The sequence below is a fragment of the Engystomops pustulosus genome, chromosome 3 (assembly GCF_040894005.1).
Source record: "Engystomops pustulosus chromosome 3, aEngPut4.maternal, whole genome shotgun sequence".
Taxonomy (NCBI): domain Eukaryota; kingdom Metazoa; phylum Chordata; class Amphibia; order Anura; family Leptodactylidae; genus Engystomops; species Engystomops pustulosus.
Window position 1 is genome coordinate 207,148,847 of NC_092413.1, and position 22,865 is coordinate 207,171,711.

The following is a 22,865-nucleotide window of genomic DNA, read 5'->3' on the forward strand; positions in this document are numbered from 1 at the left end:
CTGGTGGTTTAGTGTACCAAATCACCATTTAGCTAGCACAGAGGTGCACAACCTTTATTGGTTTAATGGCCCGCTAAACTTCAAATGGGCCGCACTAGTAACCAGCGCTCTAGATCCTAGCACCAAAAACCACAGTACAGCACAAAATGCTAATAACTACTACAGGCCCAAGAGCAGACTACAACACAGGGCACAAACCAGATGGTAATAATACTGGAGACCCCCTTAGAGCAGACATATAATACTGGAAACCCCCCTAGAGCAGACATATAATACTGGAGACCCCCCTTTCTAGAGCAGACGTATAATACTGGAGACCCCCCTTCCTAGAGCAGACGTATAATACTGGAGACCCCCCTTCCTAGAGCAGACGTATAATACTGGAGACCCCCCCTTCCTAGAGCAGACGTATAATACTGGAGACCCCCCTTCCTAGAGCAGACGTATAATACTGGAGACCCCCCTTCCTAGAGCAGACGTATAATACTGGAGACCCCCCTTCCTAGAGCAGACGTATAATACTGGAGACCCCCCTTCCTAGAGCAGACGTATAATACTGGAGACCCCCCCCTTCCTAGAGCAGACGTATAATACTGGAGACCCCCCTTCCTAGAGCAGACGTATAATACTGGAGACCCCCCTTCCTAGAGCAGACGTATTATACTGGAGACCCCCCTTCCTAGAGCAGACGTATAATAATGGAGACCCCCCTTCCTAGAGCAGACGTATAATACTGGAGACCCCCCTTCCTAGAGCAGACGTATAATACTGGAGACCCCCCCTTCCTAGAGCAGACGTATAATACTGGAGACCCCCCTTCCTAGAGCAGACGTATAATACTGGAGACCCCCCTTCCTAGAGCAGACGTATAATACTGGAGACCCCCCTTCCTAGAGCAGACGTATAATACTGGAGACCCCCCTTCCTAGAGCAGACGTATAATACTGGAGACCCCCCTTCCTAGAGCAGACGTATTATACTGGAGACCCCCCTTCCTAGAGCAGACGTATAATAATGGAGACCCCCCTTCCTAGAGCAGACGTATAATACTGGAGACGACCCTAGAGCAGATGTATAATACTGTAGACCCACCCTACAGCAGATGTATAATACTGCAGACCCCCCCCAGAGCAGACCTATAATACTGGAGACCCCCCCCCCCCCCCCCAGAGCAGACCTATAATACTGCAGACCCCCTACAGCATATACGTAATACTGGAGACCCCCCTACAGCAGATATGTAATACTGCAGACCCCCCCTAGAGCAGGCATATAATACAGGAGACCCCCTAGAGCAGATGTATAATACAGGAGACCCCCTAGAGCAGGCATATAATACAGGAGACCCCCTAGAGCAGGCATATAATACAGGAGACCCCCTAGAGCAGGCATATAATACTGTGGACAGCAACCAGTTTATTTAATCTAAATGCTGAATCTGAACGCTATAAAATTAGACAAAAAAGTTTTAAACCTCACTAAAAAATCTCACATTAAGGTTTGTGTCTTTTATGATTTAGGTGTAACTCGGGAAGAAGACATCTCACTGTTTGTTGGTTTTCAATGTTCCTTTACAAAGGGACCTGCACTAGAGGATGTGAGTAATATCATATACTCCCTAGAAAGTCGTAAAACGCAATTTTTTCAGGAAAGAAAGTTGGTCTCGACCCTTTTCCTGTAAGGAGATTATGGGCCAGAACCTGACACCAACATAAATATTCAGATCTGCTCTATGGGAAGAAAATGTAACTACGGCAAGCTAAATGCACCATGAATTTTTACGTCACGTGTTGGGGGTTTCCTGCAAGTAGCTTTTGATCCATAGGTAGGAAGGATAGAGACCGAAGGCTTTATAATACAATACAAGTTAAACCAATTTTGCTCAATATCCCCTGGTCTAAAAGATAGGACAATCTGCTCCGCTCCTCCTGCTCTATACCATGCTGCCTGCATATAGGACATTGGGGCACATTTACTAAGGGTCCATGGACCGCGACTGTGTCTGGTTTTCCAAATTGCCCCGGGGTTTTTGGCCCACGCGATCAGATTGTGGCTGCATGCACACGACAGAAATTGGTGGGGCGTTGTCGTCGGACAACCCGACGGATTCGGAAAAACCTTGGAATTTAAAAAGCTAAATGTGTCGCAATATCACGCACTCACATGCACCAGGAAGATGAAGGTGAACTCCGGCGGACCTCGGCGTAGCAGCGACACCCTATTGAATCGCGCCGGACCTGAATCCTCATCGGACAACGCACTGCGGGATTGCGACAGGACCAGGTAAGTAAATGTGCCCCATTGTGTACAATCTACTCAGCTCCTCCTGCTCTTTAACATGCTCTCTGCATATAGGACCCTATGTCCAATCTGCTCATCTCCTCCTGCTCCATAACATGCTGCCTGCAGATAGGAAACTATGTACCATCTGCTCAGCTCCCCCTGCTCTATAGCATGCTGCCAGCAGATAGCACACTATGTATCATCTGCTCAGCTCCACCTGCTCTATAACATGCTGCCAGCAGATAGCACACTATGTATCATCTGCTCAGCCCCCTCAGCTCTATAACATGCTGCCAGCGGATAGGACACTATGTACAATCTGCTTAACTTCCCCTGCTCTATAAGATGCTGCCTGCAGATAGGACACTATATACAATGTGCTCAGCTCATCCTGCTCTATAACATGCAGCCTTCAGATAGGACAATATGTGCATTCTGTTCAGCTCCTCCTGCTCTATAAGATGCTGCCTGCAAATAGGACACTATGTACAATGTACTCAGCTCCTCCTGGACACTGTTGTTTGTACAGTCTGATCTGCTCTTTGTGCTATATAACATACCGCCTGCAGTACAATTTACACAGCATATGGAGGGACTACAGTTTATTTCATCTCCATTGACGCCTCCATAAATAAACACCAATGCATAGCTGTGTGACCTGTATTCATAGCCCTTGTAGTATTGGTAGGGTAACATCTTGTCACCTCCTGTAATGGGGCACACTGGGAACCATCTCCAGTCATAGTGGTATCCGGGGATAATAAAGTCACATCCATGAACAGATTAAATATAACAGATCCGACATTATGATCCATAGCAGTGTCACTAGAGACCCGGCATATGTGAAGCAGGTCATGAGAAGACCCTTCTCCACCCTATTTTATCATCTTTTTGCCACTTTAACGTTTCTAAATTTGGACATGGAGAAACATTTATGGAACAAACTTCAACGCTCTTAAAAATAGAAACCGTTTCCATCCCTGAAACCAAAGGATGTTTATAGGACGCTGCCAAATTCACGGACAACCTTCATATTTCACTGAAAGGTTTCGCTGCACAATTATCTATCGGCAAAATTCCTCTATTTTGCTATCAAGTTTTGCCGAGCGATGAAGACGGTGAAATGTACGACACATTGACAGCGCACAGCGTATTGTAGCCCTGGTTACATCAACGCTAATGGTTTACATATGTCTGGGTGTACGGTGGGAGATGTTTGTCTGGTACTGTAAGTGCGGTATTTTTATTTGTCTTTTGTACAGTACAGTCCGTGTCACATGTTTTATGGGGCACACAAAGGGTGGAAAGACAAAGATTGGAGAATGATGAGGCAAATGCAGAATGCAGAAATTGGTGGGGCGTTGTCGTAGGTAACTCCCACCGACATCTCAAAACGTGTACTAATATAATCACCAAATACGGAACACTAATCGAATCCTTCATCGGACATAAATCCAAAAATAAATGGAACATAATGTATAAACTTGTGAAATAAGCATGAATAATACAAAGACGCTATTTATAGATGTCTGCCCTAATTAAAAAATATGTGATTCATTAAAGGAACACAAAATCCCCTGCTGGTGCCCCCTTCCCCCCTTCCTTTGTTCATTCTGTGTTTCCTTTCCATAGTTTGATGCAAGGAAAAGTACTAGAATCCATGATTTTTAAAGCAATAGTGTAACACTGAACATGGAGTCCTCTTGGTGGTCATGTAATCTCTCCTAAAAAGTCCTGTGGGTGGTCTAATCCAGGGATTGACAGCCATGTCCGCCCCAGCAGGTCTCCTCGACGTCACGTGTTTCGGCGCATTTCAAGGGTCAGCTTCAAAAAGAAAATCTGGCCTTTTTTTTACTAAAAACCTTGCATCGCAAACAAGGTAGACTGTACAGGCAGATTGACGCGTTTCGGGAATTTATGTCTTAGTCACGATCTTGCTCATCGTGGGTCTGGAATCCAGAACTATGTAGGGTTAATTCTTTTTTGTTTTTGGGCTTTTTAAGATTTTTGTAAAATCCCTCTAATAGTGAAAAGTGTCTCTGGTTTAGGGCCTTCCTTATTTGAGGTATAGAAAGAGAGAAAAAAACAGTATGTTTTGGAGTGTGGGAGGAAACTGGAGGATAGGAGGAAACCCACGCAAACACGGAGAGAACATACAAACTCTTTGCAGATGTTAACCCTGGGACTTGAACCCAGGTCCCCAGCATCTTGTCTTCGCAAATTTATTGGTGTCCAGCTATCAGACTGTGCAGTCTGGCCCTCCGCCTCTTAGTTATTAGTGGGTAAAAGTTGGTCCAGACAAAGACTTGGTCCACTAAGTAATAACTAGTTTTTAGAATTGTGATCATCTTATCAGTGAACTTATAACTGTTCAGCTGTCAGATTACATAGACTTGACCGTCCCCTCTCATAGTTATTTGTGGAGAGAGGGCGGTCCAGACTACAGAATCCACCTACTAAGTAATAATTAATTTACCATTCAACTCTAACGATTCTGTATTAGACTTTTGATAACCTTATTAGTGAACTTATAACTGCTCAGCTGTCAGATTACATAGACTTGACAGCCCCCTCTCATAGTTATTTGTGGCTAGGGGGCGGTCCAGACTACAGAGTCAGCCTCCTATGTAGTAACTAGCTTATTGTTCAGCTCCAAAGATTCTGTATTGGACTTGTGATAATCTTATTAGTGAACATATTGCTGTCAGATTTAGCAGGCTGAACTGCCTTCTCATAGTTATTTGTGGGTAAGAAATAGTCCAGCCTTCTAAGCAATAACTAATTAATTCAACTCTAAAGATTCTGTATTAGACCTGTGTTAACCTTATTAGTGAACTTATTGTTGTTCAGCTGTCAAACTGTAGTCTGGACCGCCCCATTATAGTTGTTTGTAGTCTGGACTGCACCATTATAGTTGTTTGTAGTCTGGACCGCCCCATTATAGTTGTTTGTAGTCTGGACCGCCCCATTATAGTTGTTTGTAGTCTGGACCGCCCCATTATAGTTGTTTGTAGTCTGGACCGCCCCATTATAGTTGTTTGTAGTCTGGACCGCCCCATTATAGTTGTTTGTAGTCTGGACCGCCCCATTATAGTTGTTTGTAGTCTGGACCGCCCCATTATAGTTGTTTGTAGTCTGGACTGCCCCATTATAGTTGTTTGTAGTCTGGACCGCCCCATTATAGTTGTTTGTAGTCTGTACCGCCCCTTACCCACTAAGTCAGATAAGTAACTAGTTTACCTATCGCCTCTTAAAACAAAAACGTCAAAAAAGTAGATACCTATAAATGAAGTGTAGTTAAAGTAGTTGTTAAAGTGAACCTCCCCTTTTATTCGCAGTAGGATTTAACAGTCATTTCAATTGATGCACTTCAAGCTAAATAGATTGGAAGTTGCAGATGCTCAGATCTGTCCTGTACTCCCTCTGTGTATGCACCGCTGAGGGAGCGCGGAGATTAGGCACACATCTAAACAACGCGGGACGCAGACTGCGCTCTGGGAATGTGTTATGATTCCGGTCTCCTCCGCAGCCATCACCTGACAAGCCATTTTCCCAGTTGCTAAGTTATGGAAACACATAATTAGGACATTTCGTTCCTTAGCAGGAAAAGTTCTTAACTAAAGTTTACTATTGAGTTCTAGCACTTGAAAGCATTTATCCAGGTCATTTAAACTTCAGCAACAAAGAATGTTCTTCTATCTTGTGTCTAGCTGTGTGTACATTATAAGCAATCGCTCTACCCATGGTGTCACTCACAATAGGCCTCCCAGGGTGAATTTGGGGAATGCAAAAATAAAGGCTTTTTTAATGCTAAATTATAGAGGAATTTGGATGAAGATCAAAGGATGATCTTAGATTATCAGCCATTGTGTTTGGGGGCAGATACTGGGGATGTCCACGAGAGTCAACCTACACCAACGTCTTGCAAGAAAGGGGTCAGATCTCTGTGAACTCTCCAGCACATTCATGCCAAGTGTCTTGTGTTTCCTAAGTACAGAAATACATTGGGGGGAAATTTAGTTCCTAAATCCTCCAACACTTGTCTTACATGTCTGTGCTACATTTCTTACGTCTATTCCATACTTGTTATAAGTCAACATGAGGCCTTAAAGGAGTATCCACATGGAAACAATTATTAAAATAACCACTTTCTTTAATTCACTGTTAACAAACAAATGCAGCATTTCAAAGATATAATTCCAACCTCTCTCTATCAGTCCTTATATTTACAATTTTGGTTGCCCCTGGAGCCCGATTGTAAATCTTCTGACTATGGTCAGATTCTTCTCATGAATAGCTTCTCTTATCTGCACACTGCAGTGCTCTCTGCCTCCTGCCCCTCCCCCTGCATTACAAGACGAGCTCAGACTCGGGCACTGTCTGTTGGCAAGCAGCAGTGTGCAGAGACTTACTCTACAGGAAAGATAAGGTCTTTATAGCAGAGCTGACTGTGTGTGAATTGTAAGTGAGTTAGCATAGCTGAGAGTGTCATTGTGTGATGTATCCATTTCATGGGTCTCTTATCTCTGATCTGTCTAATCTCTGTGTCAGATACTAGTAGAATGTTCAGGAGCTAAATGAAAGTGTATATAAACCCTGTACCCTGATAATCTAAGCACATTGTCAGCACACAGTATCTCATAGCACAGAGGGATCATCAAGTGTCTGCTTAGAGAGTCCCCGCCCACACTCTGGAATCTTACACTGAGCATCACTGAGCGATAGGAGCTAAAAGAGCAATAAAACTGAGTACAATTGTAACATAAGTTAAATATGATCTTTCATGGGAAACCCCATTAAGATGCACCAAATATTTGGCACAAAGTAAGTCTATAGGCGGCATAAAGCTACCCAAAATAAAATAAGGTATTATCATAGATCTGTTATAACTTGATGGATCAGGCAGATCTTTAGACCACCCCAGACCCGCACTTACTAGTCTTGGCCAAGAAGTATATGTGCTGTGAATGGCTTTGGGAGACAGCAAATAGTTTGTTTGATGTTCACCTTCCATAGGTTTAGTTTCTGGGCATGGGAGTCAAGTGGGCGGTGCTATTTTTACAGTTTTCCCACGAGAGAGTACAGAGGTGATCATATAGAGACCACCCATTGTACTTCCTAAGCATGGAAAAACAGGTTATAACAGGTTATACTTCCTAAGCACTAAGAACCTAAGAACTTTAACCTGCCAGTCACATTATGTAGAATATTAAAAAAATATTTAATATTTCACCTAAAAAAAAAAGTTTTTGACTGTGTAACATGTCTTAATGCAGTTTGTTAAAATACATTATAGCAGCATCACAATTCTTAGGGTAAAATCTTCTTAATTAGCAGGAGGCAAGCGTTACCCTGAAACTCAATTAAAACCAGATTATGGATTGGACAGCGCTGCCTTATATTTTTATTAATCGGGTTTTAGGCCACAGTATGAGAGCTTCTATTAATCCTCCGTTCTAAACTCTACTGTCTGTAATACTGCATACTAAGTAGAAATTCTTTTCTGATTTGTTGTAGCATATATCTTTAATGGGGTTTGTCCTCCAAGTTTCTGATAATGAGCACCATAGAATTTCTGACTGGCTGCAGCCACCACTAGGGGGAGCTTATTCAGCATCTTTGTGTTTTTTTCATTAATCGCTCCTATTGGAGATAACATGGGGTAGCCAGAATCGATTTTAAGGGGTTTTTCCTGTACTTAGGATGGATTGATTGATTGAGTCAGAGCCTACCACATACATTGGGGGTCATTTACTAAGGGCCCGAATCGCGTTTTTCTGACAGGTTATCCGAAAAAAAATTTTTTTTTTTTCTCCCTGAATTGAAAACCCGACGGATTCAGAAAAACCGCCGCATTTAAAAAAAAAAAATGTCACTTGACACGCGCTTACCTTCACCCAGGGTAGGACGGTGAACTTCAGTGCACTCCGACGAACTTCAGCGCAGCAGCGACACCTAGTGGACATCGGGGGAACTACCTTAGTGAATCGCCGGAAGACCCGAATCCTCCACTGAGAACGCTCCGCTGGATCGCGAATGGACCGGGTAAGTAAATCTGCCCCATTGTGTAGTGACCATGTCTGATTACAGCAGCTCTTCACATATAAAATATAGATACCGGCATCATTGTATAAAAATAATGTTAAATCCCAATAGGTAAAAAAGGTAAGATGAAGGCTCCTGTGCGTTCAAGGTTTACAACAAAAGCCAAGATAGCCAAGAATATCTCCAAATACAATTATGCATTGTATGATTTAACAGAACAGCATTAGCAGGCTTTCAATATGTGGGTTTTGGAAGCAGGACCCACAGCATTTCTCTTTGTGAAGTTGAAGGAATTAGAACCAACAAGCTTTCTCTATGAGTGGGTGGAGGAAGCAGGACTCACAGGCTGTCTCTATGAGTGGTGGACAGGACTCACAGGCTTTCTCTATGAGTGGGTGGAGGAAGCAGAACCCATAGGCTTTCTCTATGAGTGGTGGACAGGACTCACTGGCTTTCTCTATGAGTGGTAGACAGGACACACAGGCTTTCTCTATGAGTGGTGGACAGGACTCACAGGCTTTTTCTCTATAAGTGGGTGGAGGAAGCAGGACTCACATTCTTTCTCTGTGTAGGCAGAGGAACCCGCAGCGGACTCGCAGGTTTTCTCTGTGTGTAAGTGGGGAAAACAGGAATCAGCAGATTTCTCTATGTGTGGGTGCAGGAAGAATGACTCACAGGCTTTCTTTATAACTAGATGAGGAAAGCTGGAATCACAGGCTTCATATCTGAGATCCGGAAAAAAAAATTAAACCACTTTTTACATGAAAACACTAATGGAAAACTATACTGTATATGTTAATATATATACATTATATATTTTTTATGAAAGGGGTTTGCCCAAATTGTAATCCCCTAGTGATGTTTAAACAATAGAGATAATTTTTAACCCCTTACTTCACTCATTATTTATAGATTTTTTTTTAGTTCCTATTACTCAGTGATGGTCAGTGTAAGATTCCAGAGTGTGGGCAGGGACTCTGTAAGCAGACTCTGCATGATCCCTCTAGTTCTGTGTGCTGACAATGTGCTTAGATTATCAAGGTACAGGTTTATATACACTTTCATTTAGCTTGGATTGCTTTTCATCAAATGAAACATTTCGATATTGCATTCAATGTGTGGAGTTTTCTTTAAGGTTATGAATTTTTTTATGATTTGGTTATCTTACTTGATTAACCAACTAATATCTTGTCATATACATCAGGGAAAAGCGGATAAAGAAGAAAATTATTACTAAGAAAACTAAAGATCCCAGGTCGCCACCTAAGCCCACACTTGCACTGTTTGCGGATGAAGTAGATCCAGACGCTGAATTGTTTGAAACAAGTGCAACTAATACATCCAAAAGCAAGAAAACTTATAAGGCGACAGATGGTGAGTAAAGTAAAAACCTGTGACATTGAAAATTCAGAAAATAGAAACTAGATACATAGAAACTATTTGGAAGTATGTGTACACTATTTGCACTGTAATGTTCTTCTTGTGGAGCTTCAAGTTCAGAGCTCAGTGTGTTCCCTGAAAGCTGCTTCTTTTCTTACCTTCCCTTTATGTTTATTCATTTTATTTTCAATTTTTTCATCTTTTCCATCCCGCTGTTGCATTACATTTTTTCTATTCTACCATTTGGCATAAATGAAGACTGACGTCATATTCTGGAATACAGCATAAAAATGGCATAAAAATCCAGTCATTTCATGTCTGTTTATATAAGCTGACGCTTGACACCTCATTTTGAAGATAAATGTCCATATACAGATTTTTTGGCCACATGAACTTGCTAGTATCTAGCCTTAGTATTTGGTCTTCACTGCAACTTTTGGAGCCTTGGAACACTATATAAATTGAGGGAAAACCCTTTGACATTGGCCACATTTGGAACAATGGATCCGGTTTGTTCAAATCGAATGTGAACATTGGTTTACACATACATAACCATACAAAGCTGTAGACCGTGTTAGGTATGGGTCCTGGAGAAATGGGAGAGGTATGGACCTTTGTACTAATTGTTTTGGGGGTGGTAGAATGCATGCTTGACCTGCTGCTCCATCAATTAGTAAAATAGTGGCCTCCATTCTCGTGAGTGGCCCCAACTGTTCTGTAGAAACTTGGTACAACCCCATTCTAAGAGATCCAGTCTGTGTATAGAGCTGCCCATACAAATTATATTTGTAGTGACCAAGCTCAGCTGCTCATCTAACGTACATTGGGTGCTCCTGGCTTTCCCCCAAGATTAGGAGGCACTAGTGATGTATCTTACAGCAGCTTTCTCCCTGTACCCCCTTTTCAGGATTCAGGAATTGCTTAGTTGATCTTAGCCAATCAATGGACAAACAATGTTCTCTGGGAAAATATGCAAATGAGCCAATGCCAGCTAAATCTGTGACTCCTCCTAATGGAAAGATCTCCTGTTTCTAGACCTGATAAAGATCAGAAGGAAAAATTTGGGCAAAAAGTATTTATACCAATGTAAACCTCTGACCTGCCTCGATCTTTCTTCATGACGTTCTTAAATATTGGTACGTTTTTTGAGTATTTATAACTTCAGTGATTTGTAGAGAATATATGTAACACATTACTCAATGTTGAAGCAATGTACCATTACCATTGGGGCAAAACAACGACTTATTCCCCTGTTCCTGTCTACATAAGGGGTAGAATCTTATGTAATATCCAATAATAGGCTAGGAGGTTTCTCTCTGACCCTTCCATTTGTAGCAGGAGAGGATAAGCCATATTTTCCTTTCTATGTCCATAACTTCCGACTTTGCTCCAGACAATGGGTGGGGGTTGGATGTTCCATGGCTGATGTTATAGTAGGAGAGAACATGTAATCCTACATGTCATAACACAGATGATATACCGCCGCTCTCCATGGGTTTGCCGCCTTCTTGTGTAGGAAGCACGGAGCAGATGGGAAAACACCAGAAGAGTTATCACTTGTCTACACGATGGTATTTCTTACATAAATATTTTTTTCGTCAGGTGAATTTTCTCGTATCTCTCTGCGTCTTTACTATCAACTGAAACAAGAGCAAAATAGAAGTCATTTATGGGAAAGTTGTAGCCAAAATTAAGCAGTTAAACTGGTTATACCATGTTGTACCATGTTATTCCATGTCCTATGTTTTACCTATCCTTTAGTACAGTTATACATGAGTCCTACCTTTCCTTTCTTTTTGTCTTGAGACAAGGACGTAAATTGAGGGTGTGGGACCCCGGCCCATGTGTCTTTAGCGGCCGAAAAGCAATACTATACAGTTGGAGAACCTAATACAAACTATGCAATGGGACCCAACAGCTTCATGTTATGCCCCTGGCTTCAAATATCTTAAAATGAGTAGAAAGAGTTGACTGGTTTTGGAAAAAAAAATGTTGTAACGGTAAAAATACTTTATGCTTCGGTCTTGGCATAATGTCTCCCCATTTCTCCTTCCACGACTGAGAGGGTTTATCTCAGTCTCTGAAGTAAGCCTGTGATATCTAGTAGAGGACACTGGATCAATAAGAAGAGTTGGTGAAGGGTAATACACCTGACTACAGAGCGGGCTGTTTGTAGTCAGGATCCACTAGAGGATTGTGAACACCAGCTACAATCACACACATGACTTCATAGATTTATTTTTTATGTTCCTTTAATAAGGTGATAGAATGAGAAAACAGTGGCTTTTGCAGGTAGAGGTACGGGCAAGGACCGATCAGTAGAAGAAGTATGAAAACTGATCAAGCAGATCCATTACCTACAAGTTTTTCGACTTGCAATAAGTGGCACCATGCTCCTGAAAATGTACTTGTTCAATCTTTATATTTTGTCCTGTTTTTGACGTGTCTACTTGTGCAGCTGCAAAGTCAGAGCTCCGTTGCCTTCCTTGTGAAGCTGATCTCTTTGTCTTTCCAGATTTCTTGGTTCTACGCTTACATAGACATGGTTTCACAAGCTGCGATTTTTTTTTTTTTTATCTCAATTTGTAAAACCTATTTTTATTTTACATGTTTTGGAGCAAATGGTCACACAGAGAACAGTTTGGTTTAAGATGCCTTGTCAAATTCTGAATGGTTTTCTTCTAGATATCAAACTATTTGAAGAGCAGGACCTCGGGGGGATTGTGAAACTAGGAGACTCCTTATTGCTTCCCTCTGCATGCAGTAATGATTCTTCCTTCAAACTATCAACTGTGGAAGACACCGATGAATTATTCAGGTATGTACTAGGGTCGGGAGTTAAGAGCTTTCCTTTCGGAGACTTAGCCAGTTGATTATCAGGTATGTACTACTCAGCTATCTCGGATTTGTTAAGACAGTCCCTCATTTATGCAAAACGGAAGTAGGCTTGTAAAATCGGCCTCAGAATTGCCAGCCCTGGGGAGTTTACGTATGTACATTGGTCATCCATGGTTTCAGTATGAATTGCCCACAAGTGCCCAGGAAGGTTCCAAGCCACCAGACGTGACCACTACCCTTCACCAACACTGTAGAGAAATCATGATGGTCACCAGACGTTGTGACACATGTGCTGGTGAAAATGACTTGATGTTCCAGATGAAGAGGGCAGAGACCAATAGACCGGACACAGTTTCTCCTCTTTCTGAGGTTTTTTATCGAGATGTCTCATGTCAGTGTAATTCCTAGGGAATGGAGGATAGGAGTCCAGCGATGTCTCTAAAGATGTGACACAGCGGTGCTGACCATGATCCCGAATAATGAGGATAAGATCTTGGTCCTGGGCAGTTTTCTTGGGGTAAAATCAATCATAAAGTGAGAGTGGTGAGGATAGAAAATTATTACTGATAAGGTCTCCAGGATATTGTTTGAGTACACAGAGCGTCCCGTCCTAGACAACTCTGCATAGCGACATTTACTCCAAGAGGGAAAGATGAGTCACAGGCGCGGGCATGACATAACAGTGATTTATAGTTATATATTATAACCGGTTCTGGGTATCTCTGCTCCTTGTCTCCTGGAGTAGTTTACCTTAGGGATTAATCCAGACACGAGCAGGAAAGCCACAACACCGGCTGTAGTAAATGGGAAAGTAGTTGTATAGTAACAGTGTGCACAGGACTTTATGGGGTGAGGGGTGCAGGTTTGGATCATAAAGCAATGCAGTGAGAGAGGGTTTTCTTGCAGATGGGAGATTAAAGTTATACAGTAACACTGCAATTCTAACTTTAAAGCTGTGTCAATTTTAAGAGTGATCCTCATATTGGGCTCTTAATCTATTGACCAGACCAGAGAGTTGCTTCCGGCTGGCCAGACACATGAGACAGAGTTCAACTGCCGGCATGCATAGGGATACGTTACACGGATAGACCTTGCAGGGACGCCTCATTGTCCCATGTTGGGGCTTTAGAGGATAAAACACTGTCTGGTTCCACAGATGATTACTTTGAGTCCAAGCAGAAGTACACACTGTCAAAATGAACCCCAAAAAAGAAACCCGGCAATTTTATTGCCCTATCCAAGATAAGAGTAGAACAGAGGGAGAGAACTGGAGTTGTGATGTATATAGCCTTATATGATTTGGAGAACAATTTCTGGGTTAATAGCAGAGCAAATAGAGACAGGACTCATAAACTAGACATGGAGTCTTGATTACCGCACCCACACACAGTGATTGGCAGTGAGAGTCCTGATTACTCAGCCCACACACACTGATTGGCAGTGAGAGTCCCGATTACCTGCCCACACACACTGATTGGCAGTGAGAGTCCTGATTACCTGCCCACACACACTGATTGGCAGTGAGAGTCCTGATTACCTGCCCACACACACTGATTGACAGTGAGAGTCCTGATTACCTGCCCACACACACTGATTGACAGTGAGAGTCCTGATTACTCTGCCCACACACAGTGATGGACTGAAATGGTCCTGATCATCCCACCTATGGCTATGGCTATATGAAGGTTCTGTCTGTTGTATAGTGCCGATGCCATGGTATTTCAGCTCCCTCCCGTATATGGTGCACTTGGAGGCAGCCCAAGACAACTAATTGGTGTGAGATCCGGTTGTTTGACCCCCAACAATCTATTGCTGATGACCTATCCTCATTATTGGACTCCAGTATCAAAAATGTCCAGGGCACCAGACAGCCTGGGTCTTCGTGCTTATTTATTTGATTTAAGGTAAAACAAAAAATTATGGCGGATGAACTGTGCTCTAGTTTTCCAGCTTCATTCCAGAATTGTCCCTCTAAGTACATACTTGTCTCTATTCCAGTGAGACTTTTGGACTTTTGACTAAGCCAGATGAACATAGTGTTATGAGAACAAATTGTTAAAGAAGACTGAATCTTTAATCCTGATTGATCTGCGGACACGGGGCTGGAAAGATTTTGGTTTCTAATGAAGAAAGTGTCTGAAGAACTGTTATCTCAGAAGCTGCGTAGACTGCGTACGATACAGCCTATGAGGCTGCAAAAAGACATATCGTACTCACTTATCTACTACGTTGATCCAGAAGAAGTCACTTTTACCCTTATGAAGATATTGGCAATTTAAAAAAGAGCAACTCTTTAAGTTGGCCTTCACAATATAGTATGCCAAAGTCTTCGGGTAAAGAATTCCCTCTATCCTGATGATGAAACCTTCCTTTGAAATTAGAGAATGTCTGCTCGTCACGCTACAGGCCTAGATGGAAAAATATCATGAGTATTGACCAACAGTTTAGTCATACATGGTCTGGAGTAGAACATCAACCGAATTGGCACAGCCAACTGGCGCTCATTATCTTTCATGGAGACATGGATGTTCTCCAGATTTCTTCTCAGCTCAATAGTGGTTTGGCCATGGTCACTTTACATGGTGATCATCTGTTTAGTCATACATGGTACGGAGTAGAACCTTAACCGATTTGGTGCACCCAGTTGCAGTTTGTTGGACTTATGGAAACTGCCGGTTCTTTACCTTTCATGGAGATATGGAGGTTCTCCAGGTTGCGGCTCAACTAAATGGTGGTTTGGTCACTTTACATCAGGGGTCTCAAACTCGCGGCCCGCGGGCCAACTGTGGCCCGCGGGACAATATTTTGCGGCCCCCACCTGGAAAAGCACCGCCCGCCGTGTATTCACGGTCGGGTCACGCTGCATGGAGAGGGCTCACGGGCTGAGCCCTCTCCATAGCCGGTAAGTCTTTGCTGCATATTGCAGCAAAGGCTTACCGGTAACACCCGCGATCGGTGCTAGCACCGATCGTGGGTGTTTGCACAGCGATAGCTGCCGGCAAAGCTGCCAGCAGCCTCAAAAAGATAGCGGCGCATGGGTGCCGCCATCTTACCTGGGATCGCCACTCCCCGTGACGTCATCGGGGGGCGGCGATCCGTCTCCATGGTAGCCTCGGGTCTTCCGAAGACCCGAGGCTATTTCGTTTTAACCCCTTCATTACAATGTGCTGATAGCACATTGTAATGAATGAGGAGGAAAATCCCCATATATTGCCATACTGTAGTATGGCAGTATATGATAGGATCGATCAGACAACCTGGGGTTAAAGTACCCTAGGGAGTCTGAAAAATAGTATAAATAAAAATACAAAAAAGTTTAAAAAAAAAAAATTATAATAAAAAAACCTAAAATTTCAAATCACCCCCCTTTCCCTAGAACTGACATAAATATAAATAAACAGTAAAAATCATAAACACATCAGGTATCGACGTGTCCGAAAATGCCCGATCTATCAAAATATGATAATGGTTTTTCAATGCTTTTAACCCCGTAACGGAAAATAGCGCCCAAAGTCGAAAATGCCACTTTTTTGCCATTTTGAAAAATATAAAAAATCTATAAAAAGTGATCAAAAGGACGTACAGTCCTAAAAATGATATCATTGAAAATATTATCAAATTTCGCAAAAAATGACACCACCCACAGCTCCGTACACTAAAGTATGAAAAAGTTATTAGCGCCAGAAGTTGGCAAAATCAAAAAAATAATTTTTGTACAGGAGGTTTTAATTTTGTAAAAAACATTATAAACCTATAACAAATTTGGTATCCCCTTAATCGTACCGACCCAAAGAATAAAGTAGACAAGTCATTTGGAGCGCTCAGTGAAAGATGCAATATCCAAGCCCACAAGAAAATGGCGCAAATGCGTTTTTTCACCATTTTCATTGCATTTGGAATTTTTTTCCCGCTTCCGAGTACATGGCATGTAATATTTAATACCATCACTATGAAGTGCAATTTGTTACGCAGAAAACAAGCCGTCAGACAGCTCTTTACGTGTAAAAATAAAAAAGTTATAGATTTTTGAAGGTGGGGAGTGAAAAATGGACATGAAAAAACAGGAAAGGGCCCGTAACCGGTTAATCCCCTTCCCTCCGGTACTTGGTGCAGGTCAGAGCGGCGACTTCATCTTCTTCGATGGGAGGGACACGGGGAGACAAGTACCGGGGGGGAGGGGGGGATGGAGTGTCCTGGGCTCAGTGCGGTAGGAGCTTGGGACCCCTCGGTGCACAGGATGCGTTCATAGAGAAAACACGTCTCCCCGCTCGGGGCTTTCCTGGGAGACGCCATGACATTTGAATCTGAATAATGATATTTTGTAAGTGCATTTTGTGTGGAAAACTTGATGCGGCCCAGCCTTACCCAGAATCTACCTCCAGCGGCCCCCAGGTAAATTGAGTTTGAGACCCCTGCTTTACATGGTGTAGAATCACATGGAGGTCAGGATGGCCAAAGGTGAATATTGTAAAGGCAGTCTATTTTGGACTGAAGTACCATGGATGATCAGGCCATGCAACTTTGAGACAAAATCTAAAAACTGGAGACAAAGTGTGGATTACGATTTGACAAGTCAATAACCTGGAGTCAGGATATGATATACACATAGCACATTTGACAATAATGCTCTAGCCTGAAGTTCAAGAAAGGTCTGCTGGTCAATATGCCACCATCCAACTAAGCACAGAGCTCTAGGAGGACTGGACCATAGTTGAAGATATCAGTAGTGTTAATTATAACTTTTATACTAGGCATAGCTATTGATGTGACCACTCTGTCACAAAAGCCTAATTTGTACAGTAGTTTTCATGGCTTTCACTAGTAAAAACATTTGTCTAGGGGTTTTCTCTAATGTCCTATTCTTTATGGCCATCAATATCCGCTCACTGTTCACGTCTGTGGTTATCCAGGTGCCACACTACTGCAGCCCATTCACATTTCCTACGCGATGCATATTTGTTACTATCTCTTGGGTTTACATCTGACGTTCTTCATTATTTTCTCTTTTGCCTTCAGGGTTGAAGAAGATTTGGAGAAACTTTTGAATCTTGGAAAAAAGACAAAGAATAAGCCAAAACCTCAAATACCGGCCAAGCCCTCATTTCTCAAGGAGCCCAAAATTTCTGCCAGCCTGTCACAGACAAAGCCCTCTGAGCCCAATGTACAGGCCATGGACGAGTCAGACATCCTCCGATACATTAAAGAGAACGAGGCTGCAGACGGTGAATCACTCAGTCTGTTTTGAAGGGCTGGTGCTGATCTTGCATTCCTTTTGAAGTGTCCTTTAAACCCTGTATAAACAGCAGCCTCTTCAGCTACCTCCCCTAGTGATTAGGAAGGTAGGCAGAACCTTACTGTAGAGCGTGAATCAATCATGAAATTGGCGATGCACTGCAACTCCTAGTAGGCCTTACTGTTCTCGTTATTAGGGATGACTGGTCTACACAACTTATATGCAGATGGACACAACACTGATTATATTTGATTGTAATGCTGCACTTCTCCTGTGGAGGCGCCACAGGGGTATAGAAAACTTGTTGGCTTCTCTTACAGTCATGTATTACAAAATCCTGTCTCTGGAGGACTCAGTATGTAGGTACACTAAATGGTCTGATGTAATACCTAATGTATCCTGCGGTGGTGCTGTCATTATAACCCCATTAAGCCTTCAAACTAAAACACTGCCCATCCTAAAACACAATGGGCACTCACAATAGGGCTCTACTAAATTTTCATAACTGATTTGTCCCAATTTGAAGACCCATCTAGATATTGTGGCGCAGCAGGTGGCCTAGAAAACCCAAATTATTCTATGCAATCCATCTAGTGAATCATCTAGTAAGTTAGGTCTTGATTTTTATGCTAAAATATAAGTGATATCTGTCAATAAATGACCAATCATGTGTTTGTAGTGAATTTCAGGTTTTATAGTTACTTTGTATATGTGATTTTCTATGGTACTGTAAGTGCAGATGCAAAAACAGGACATTCAGGACCAAGTATTAAAGGGGTTGGACCTAGATAGGAAAAAATCTTTAAGATATAGGTAGTCTTTAAGTTGGGGGGGGGGGGCAATTACTTTTTGTCATGGATGATATTACTATAATATAAGCAGCCTGTGAGCGGTAAAGTCCCCGCACTTTCCTTACATTCATCTCCTGGATTGTGTGGTGGCGATGGAGTGATATGCAAACCGTGCTCCATTGTGACTGAATTATTTTCCGTTGTTATAAATTTAGTGCCTGAAATCTCCACAAGATTATGTCATTTATTTGTTTCTGTGTTGCTATAAATATTGCACAAATCCCTACAAAAGGAGTCAGTATTAGTCGCTAAGGAAACTTCGTTGCTGGAATACAACTTCAGATCCGGAATATTCTTTAATGGATTGAAGTGGCGTATAATGGCACACTACACCGTGAAGAGCAAATGTTGGTAGAAGAAGCCTACATTGCCAAGTTCTGCAGTTTCCCATTATGGCACTTTTCCTGCAAGGTTAGTCTTCCAAAATTTGAGACAAAACACAATATTTGGGTCCAGTGGTATACAACTGTACAAGGTACATGGCTCCGACCTGCTATCAACCATGGTGCTCCGCTCCTGTCACTCATCCGACCACTTGTCAGATACTACAAGACCCCTCCAGAGATCAAGATAGTGACTCAAATTATCAAAATCTTATTAATGGGATATGGTGGATAAACAAATCCATTGTCCCACCTCACGATTTTCCACTCTTAATGGCAGAAACCACATGACACCTCCAGAGATCTTAAGGCCTCATGCCTCTTTGATAATGTTTCCACTTCTTGCTCCGCCTTTGTATCTACATGTTTTTATCTGTTATTTTAGCACATATGCAATCGTATGCTTTCATATCTAATCCCACATCTACAAAATCTATCACTTTTAATGCGATTTTTACTATTATCTTTGTGTATCTAATTACGCTATCTATCATACGACTCAATCTAAACACAGCGGTGGCCTGACCGAGCCTCCCGTCTGGCTTACCTCAGACATTTCCGGAATTAAGCTTGTCCTTACATGTGAACATAACTCATGACTCAGTGACCTCTTTAGAATTGATTTGAAGCAGGTAGGAATGTCTGGTCTCCTCATACAAATCCATCATGTGTTGCTGAGGAATTACTATGTATTATGGAAATTCTTGGTCGTTGACCCTAGAGGAAATTGGATGAGGAGGAAGTAAACCAGAGTAAATCCAATAATGTAAAGATTTGCTACTTGGCTTCTTACCTTATAGCTGTGATGGTGAACCTTTTAGAGACAGAGTACCCAAACTACATTGAAAACCCAATCATTGCCAACTTTCCCACTACCTCTAGTAGTCCCAGGCAGCGTGTTACAATAGCACTGAGCACGGCAAGTCCTGTGCTCTTGGGGACTGTGGGGTGCCTACAGAGAGGGCTCTGAGAGCTGTCTCCGGCACCCGTGCCATTGGTTCGCCACCACTGCCTTATAGTATTAGCTGGTACTTGGGAAATTTCCAAGATGTTTTCTAAAGTCACAAGGTATCTCCAACCTAAGAACATCATCACTGAAGGGCAGCATACATATAAATGGCTGATGACTTGGGAAGCATCAGAACATGGGCACTGATGGATCGGTGAGGTACTACTTCCTTTATGGAGAAAAGCATTGCAGATGCTTCCATGCTCAGTATCATCTGTGATCCAGAATAGAGAGACAACTTTGTTGCCCTTCCCGATCTCTCCCACATATTGTATAAATAATATTGACTTCACACCAATGCAACAAGATTTGGTTTCTTCACCGCTTGGTAACTGGTGATATTGAAGTCACAGCTGAGCCTATGTAAGTCAACAGAGGCTAGGAGTGTAAGAGAACATGGCCTAGCAAGGAGCAGTTGTTTCCAGTCAGTCACCTTCATATCTTAAGAAAGTTAGAACATTACTAATCAGTTATTGTGGCAGAAGTGTTATTCCGAGAATCTCTACATAAGGATGAGAACACGGCAAGTAAATTTAGAGGAGCTCTAGAGAAGTGACGCTTGATGTTGTGTTATGTACATTTTGTGGTAAGAAGAGTCTTGAGACAAAGTGGAACGTAGATTTATGTATCCAACACTAATGGGTTCGATGATAGTTTTAGGGTCAAGAAAAGATGCAAATCTTAGTATAGAATAACCCTTTTTATGGACATAAAGGAAAAAAGCTGAAGAATAAGTGATATGTCACCATTACATTCCCATGAGGATGTTCAGTTGGAGTCTCAATATTATAGCTGACGATGTCATTTATGTTATCATGTGTCATCAAATTGAATAGGCCCAAAGGGTCAAGTTAGCCGTATACTAAATTAATACTTAATTACATAATTAATCTATATAAGGTTTCATAGATTGTAACTTTTAGCCAATAATAGTTCTTGTTTTTGTTGTATTTGACGTTTGAGAAGGTTATTTTTTAATATGGTGTAAAAGACCCCCACCCTTCAATGATGCCCACTCTACAAGCATCACGTAACCTGAACTACTCTACAGAGTTAAAGACAGAGTAAGTTCTTTATTATTTTTACACCACCTGGGGCCAATAGTGAAAACTTGTATGCACCCAGACAACCCCTTTAATGAATAATTATTTATATAGTTCACATCGGTGTAGTATTAATATTCCCCAGTAGTGGCCACATGTGTGTTTGGTTAAAGAAAACACTACTCTCCAAAAATTGGATCATGGCGACATGACCAAGAACAATCAACTGTTATTCTTTCTTTCGCACATCATTGATCGTTGAACATTGCTTCTAGATGTCTACATATATCAAAAATACAAATTGTTCCTCGATTCTCGGTTGTCCCTACAAGTCAATATTTTTATTAGAAACTGGTACTAGCCGAAAAACGTTTTATGCAACGTGCACAAATTGATGGCTTTGTTTTTCATGTATTTGCGTATATGGTTGTACAGCAAGTCAAAACACGCACATGTTAAGATGAATTGCAGGAGAACATGGCTTCTTGAAGGAACCTCCGATAGAATGCCTTCCATTTGCCGATCGCCTCTGGTTTTTGTCAACCGCAAAAAATGTTTCTGTTGTACAGTTCTGTGAAAGCTCACGAAACTGAGAACAACCAGTACGTAGAACAAACGCTTCATTTCATTAGGAAGTGAATATAATTAGCGGCTGCTAGTGTACTGAGCTACGGCCTATGCCACGGGAGATAAATAAACCCAGGCATTGACCTGATGAGACCAGATTATAAAGCTACAAACCATTAAAGCTGTGTTTAGATTCCAGAGATGCGGAACATTCTGTTGACTTCTTGTTCTCCTGGTTGACGAGATGTCCAACTTAAAGGTGAATATCTGCTCCGGAGCACCATAAATATAGAACTCGTAGGCCTATACTGAGCTTCAAATCTCCTCCATAGCATACAGTTAAATGATAATACCTCTAGCCGTCTGTCAAGTTTCTAATCGAAAAAAAACTCATATGATGGAGCAAGCAACAATTATTGTTTTGGATAATCTAAACTGGGGAAAAATGGATTTAGTCAGCCACCAATTGTGAACGTTCTCCCACTTAAAAAAATGAGACCTTTAATTTACATTATTGAAGTACACCTCAAGTATGAGAGACAAAATTAGAAAAATGTCTGATTTTTAAAAAAATTATTTGCAAACTATGGTGGGAAGTAAGTATTTGGTCACCTACAAACAAGCTTTCTGACTCTTACAGACCTGTAACTTCTGCTTTGAGAGGCTCCTCTGTCCTCGACTCATTACCTGTAGTAATGGCACCTTGGTGTGAAGAAATCAACTATGGGAGCAATAATTAGAAATTGGAAGACCCCGATAATCTCTCTCAATCAGGGGCTCTATGCAACATCTCACCCTGTGAGGTGAACATGAGCAAAAATTCCAGATTCACACGGGGAGACCTAGTGAATGACCTTCAGAAAGCTGGGACCAACTTAACAAAGGCTCCCACCAGTAACAAACTGTGCCACAGGGACTCAGATCCTGCAGTGCCAGATGTGTCCCCCTGCTTGAGCCAGTACATTTCCAGGCCTGTCTGAAGTTTGCTAGGGAGCATTTGCATATTCCCGAAGAGTATTGGGAGAATGTCATATGGTCAGATGAAACCAAAGTAGAAATGTTTGGTAGAAACACAACTTGTCATGTTTGGAGGAGAGTGAATGCTGAGTTTCATCCTAAGTTCACCAAACCTACTGTAAAGCATCATGACAAGGGTCTGTTTCTCTGCAAAGGGACCTGGATGACTGATTTTGAGATTATGGGTGCAAACCTCCTTCCATCACCAAAGGCACT

At 42.0% G+C, this 22,865-nt stretch overlaps 1 protein-coding gene across 2 annotated transcripts in view; it reads left to right on the top strand.

Moving 5' to 3' along the window:
• HS1BP3 (HCLS1 binding protein 3) overlaps positions 1-18,803 on the top strand; it is a 54,499-nt gene extending 35,696 nt beyond the window's left edge. For both annotated transcript variants that reach the window (XM_072143650.1, XM_072143649.1), the window contains exons 5-7: positions 9,533-9,702; positions 12,394-12,526; positions 17,563-18,803. In XM_072143650.1, the coding sequence (XP_071999751.1) occupies positions 9,533-9,702; positions 12,394-12,526; positions 17,563-17,791 (532 nt within the window). In that variant the 3' untranslated portion in view covers positions 17,792-18,803. The remainder of the gene's footprint in view (positions 1-9,532; positions 9,703-12,393; positions 12,527-17,562) is intronic.
• The last annotated feature ends 4,062 nt before the right edge of the window (positions 18,804-22,865 follow it).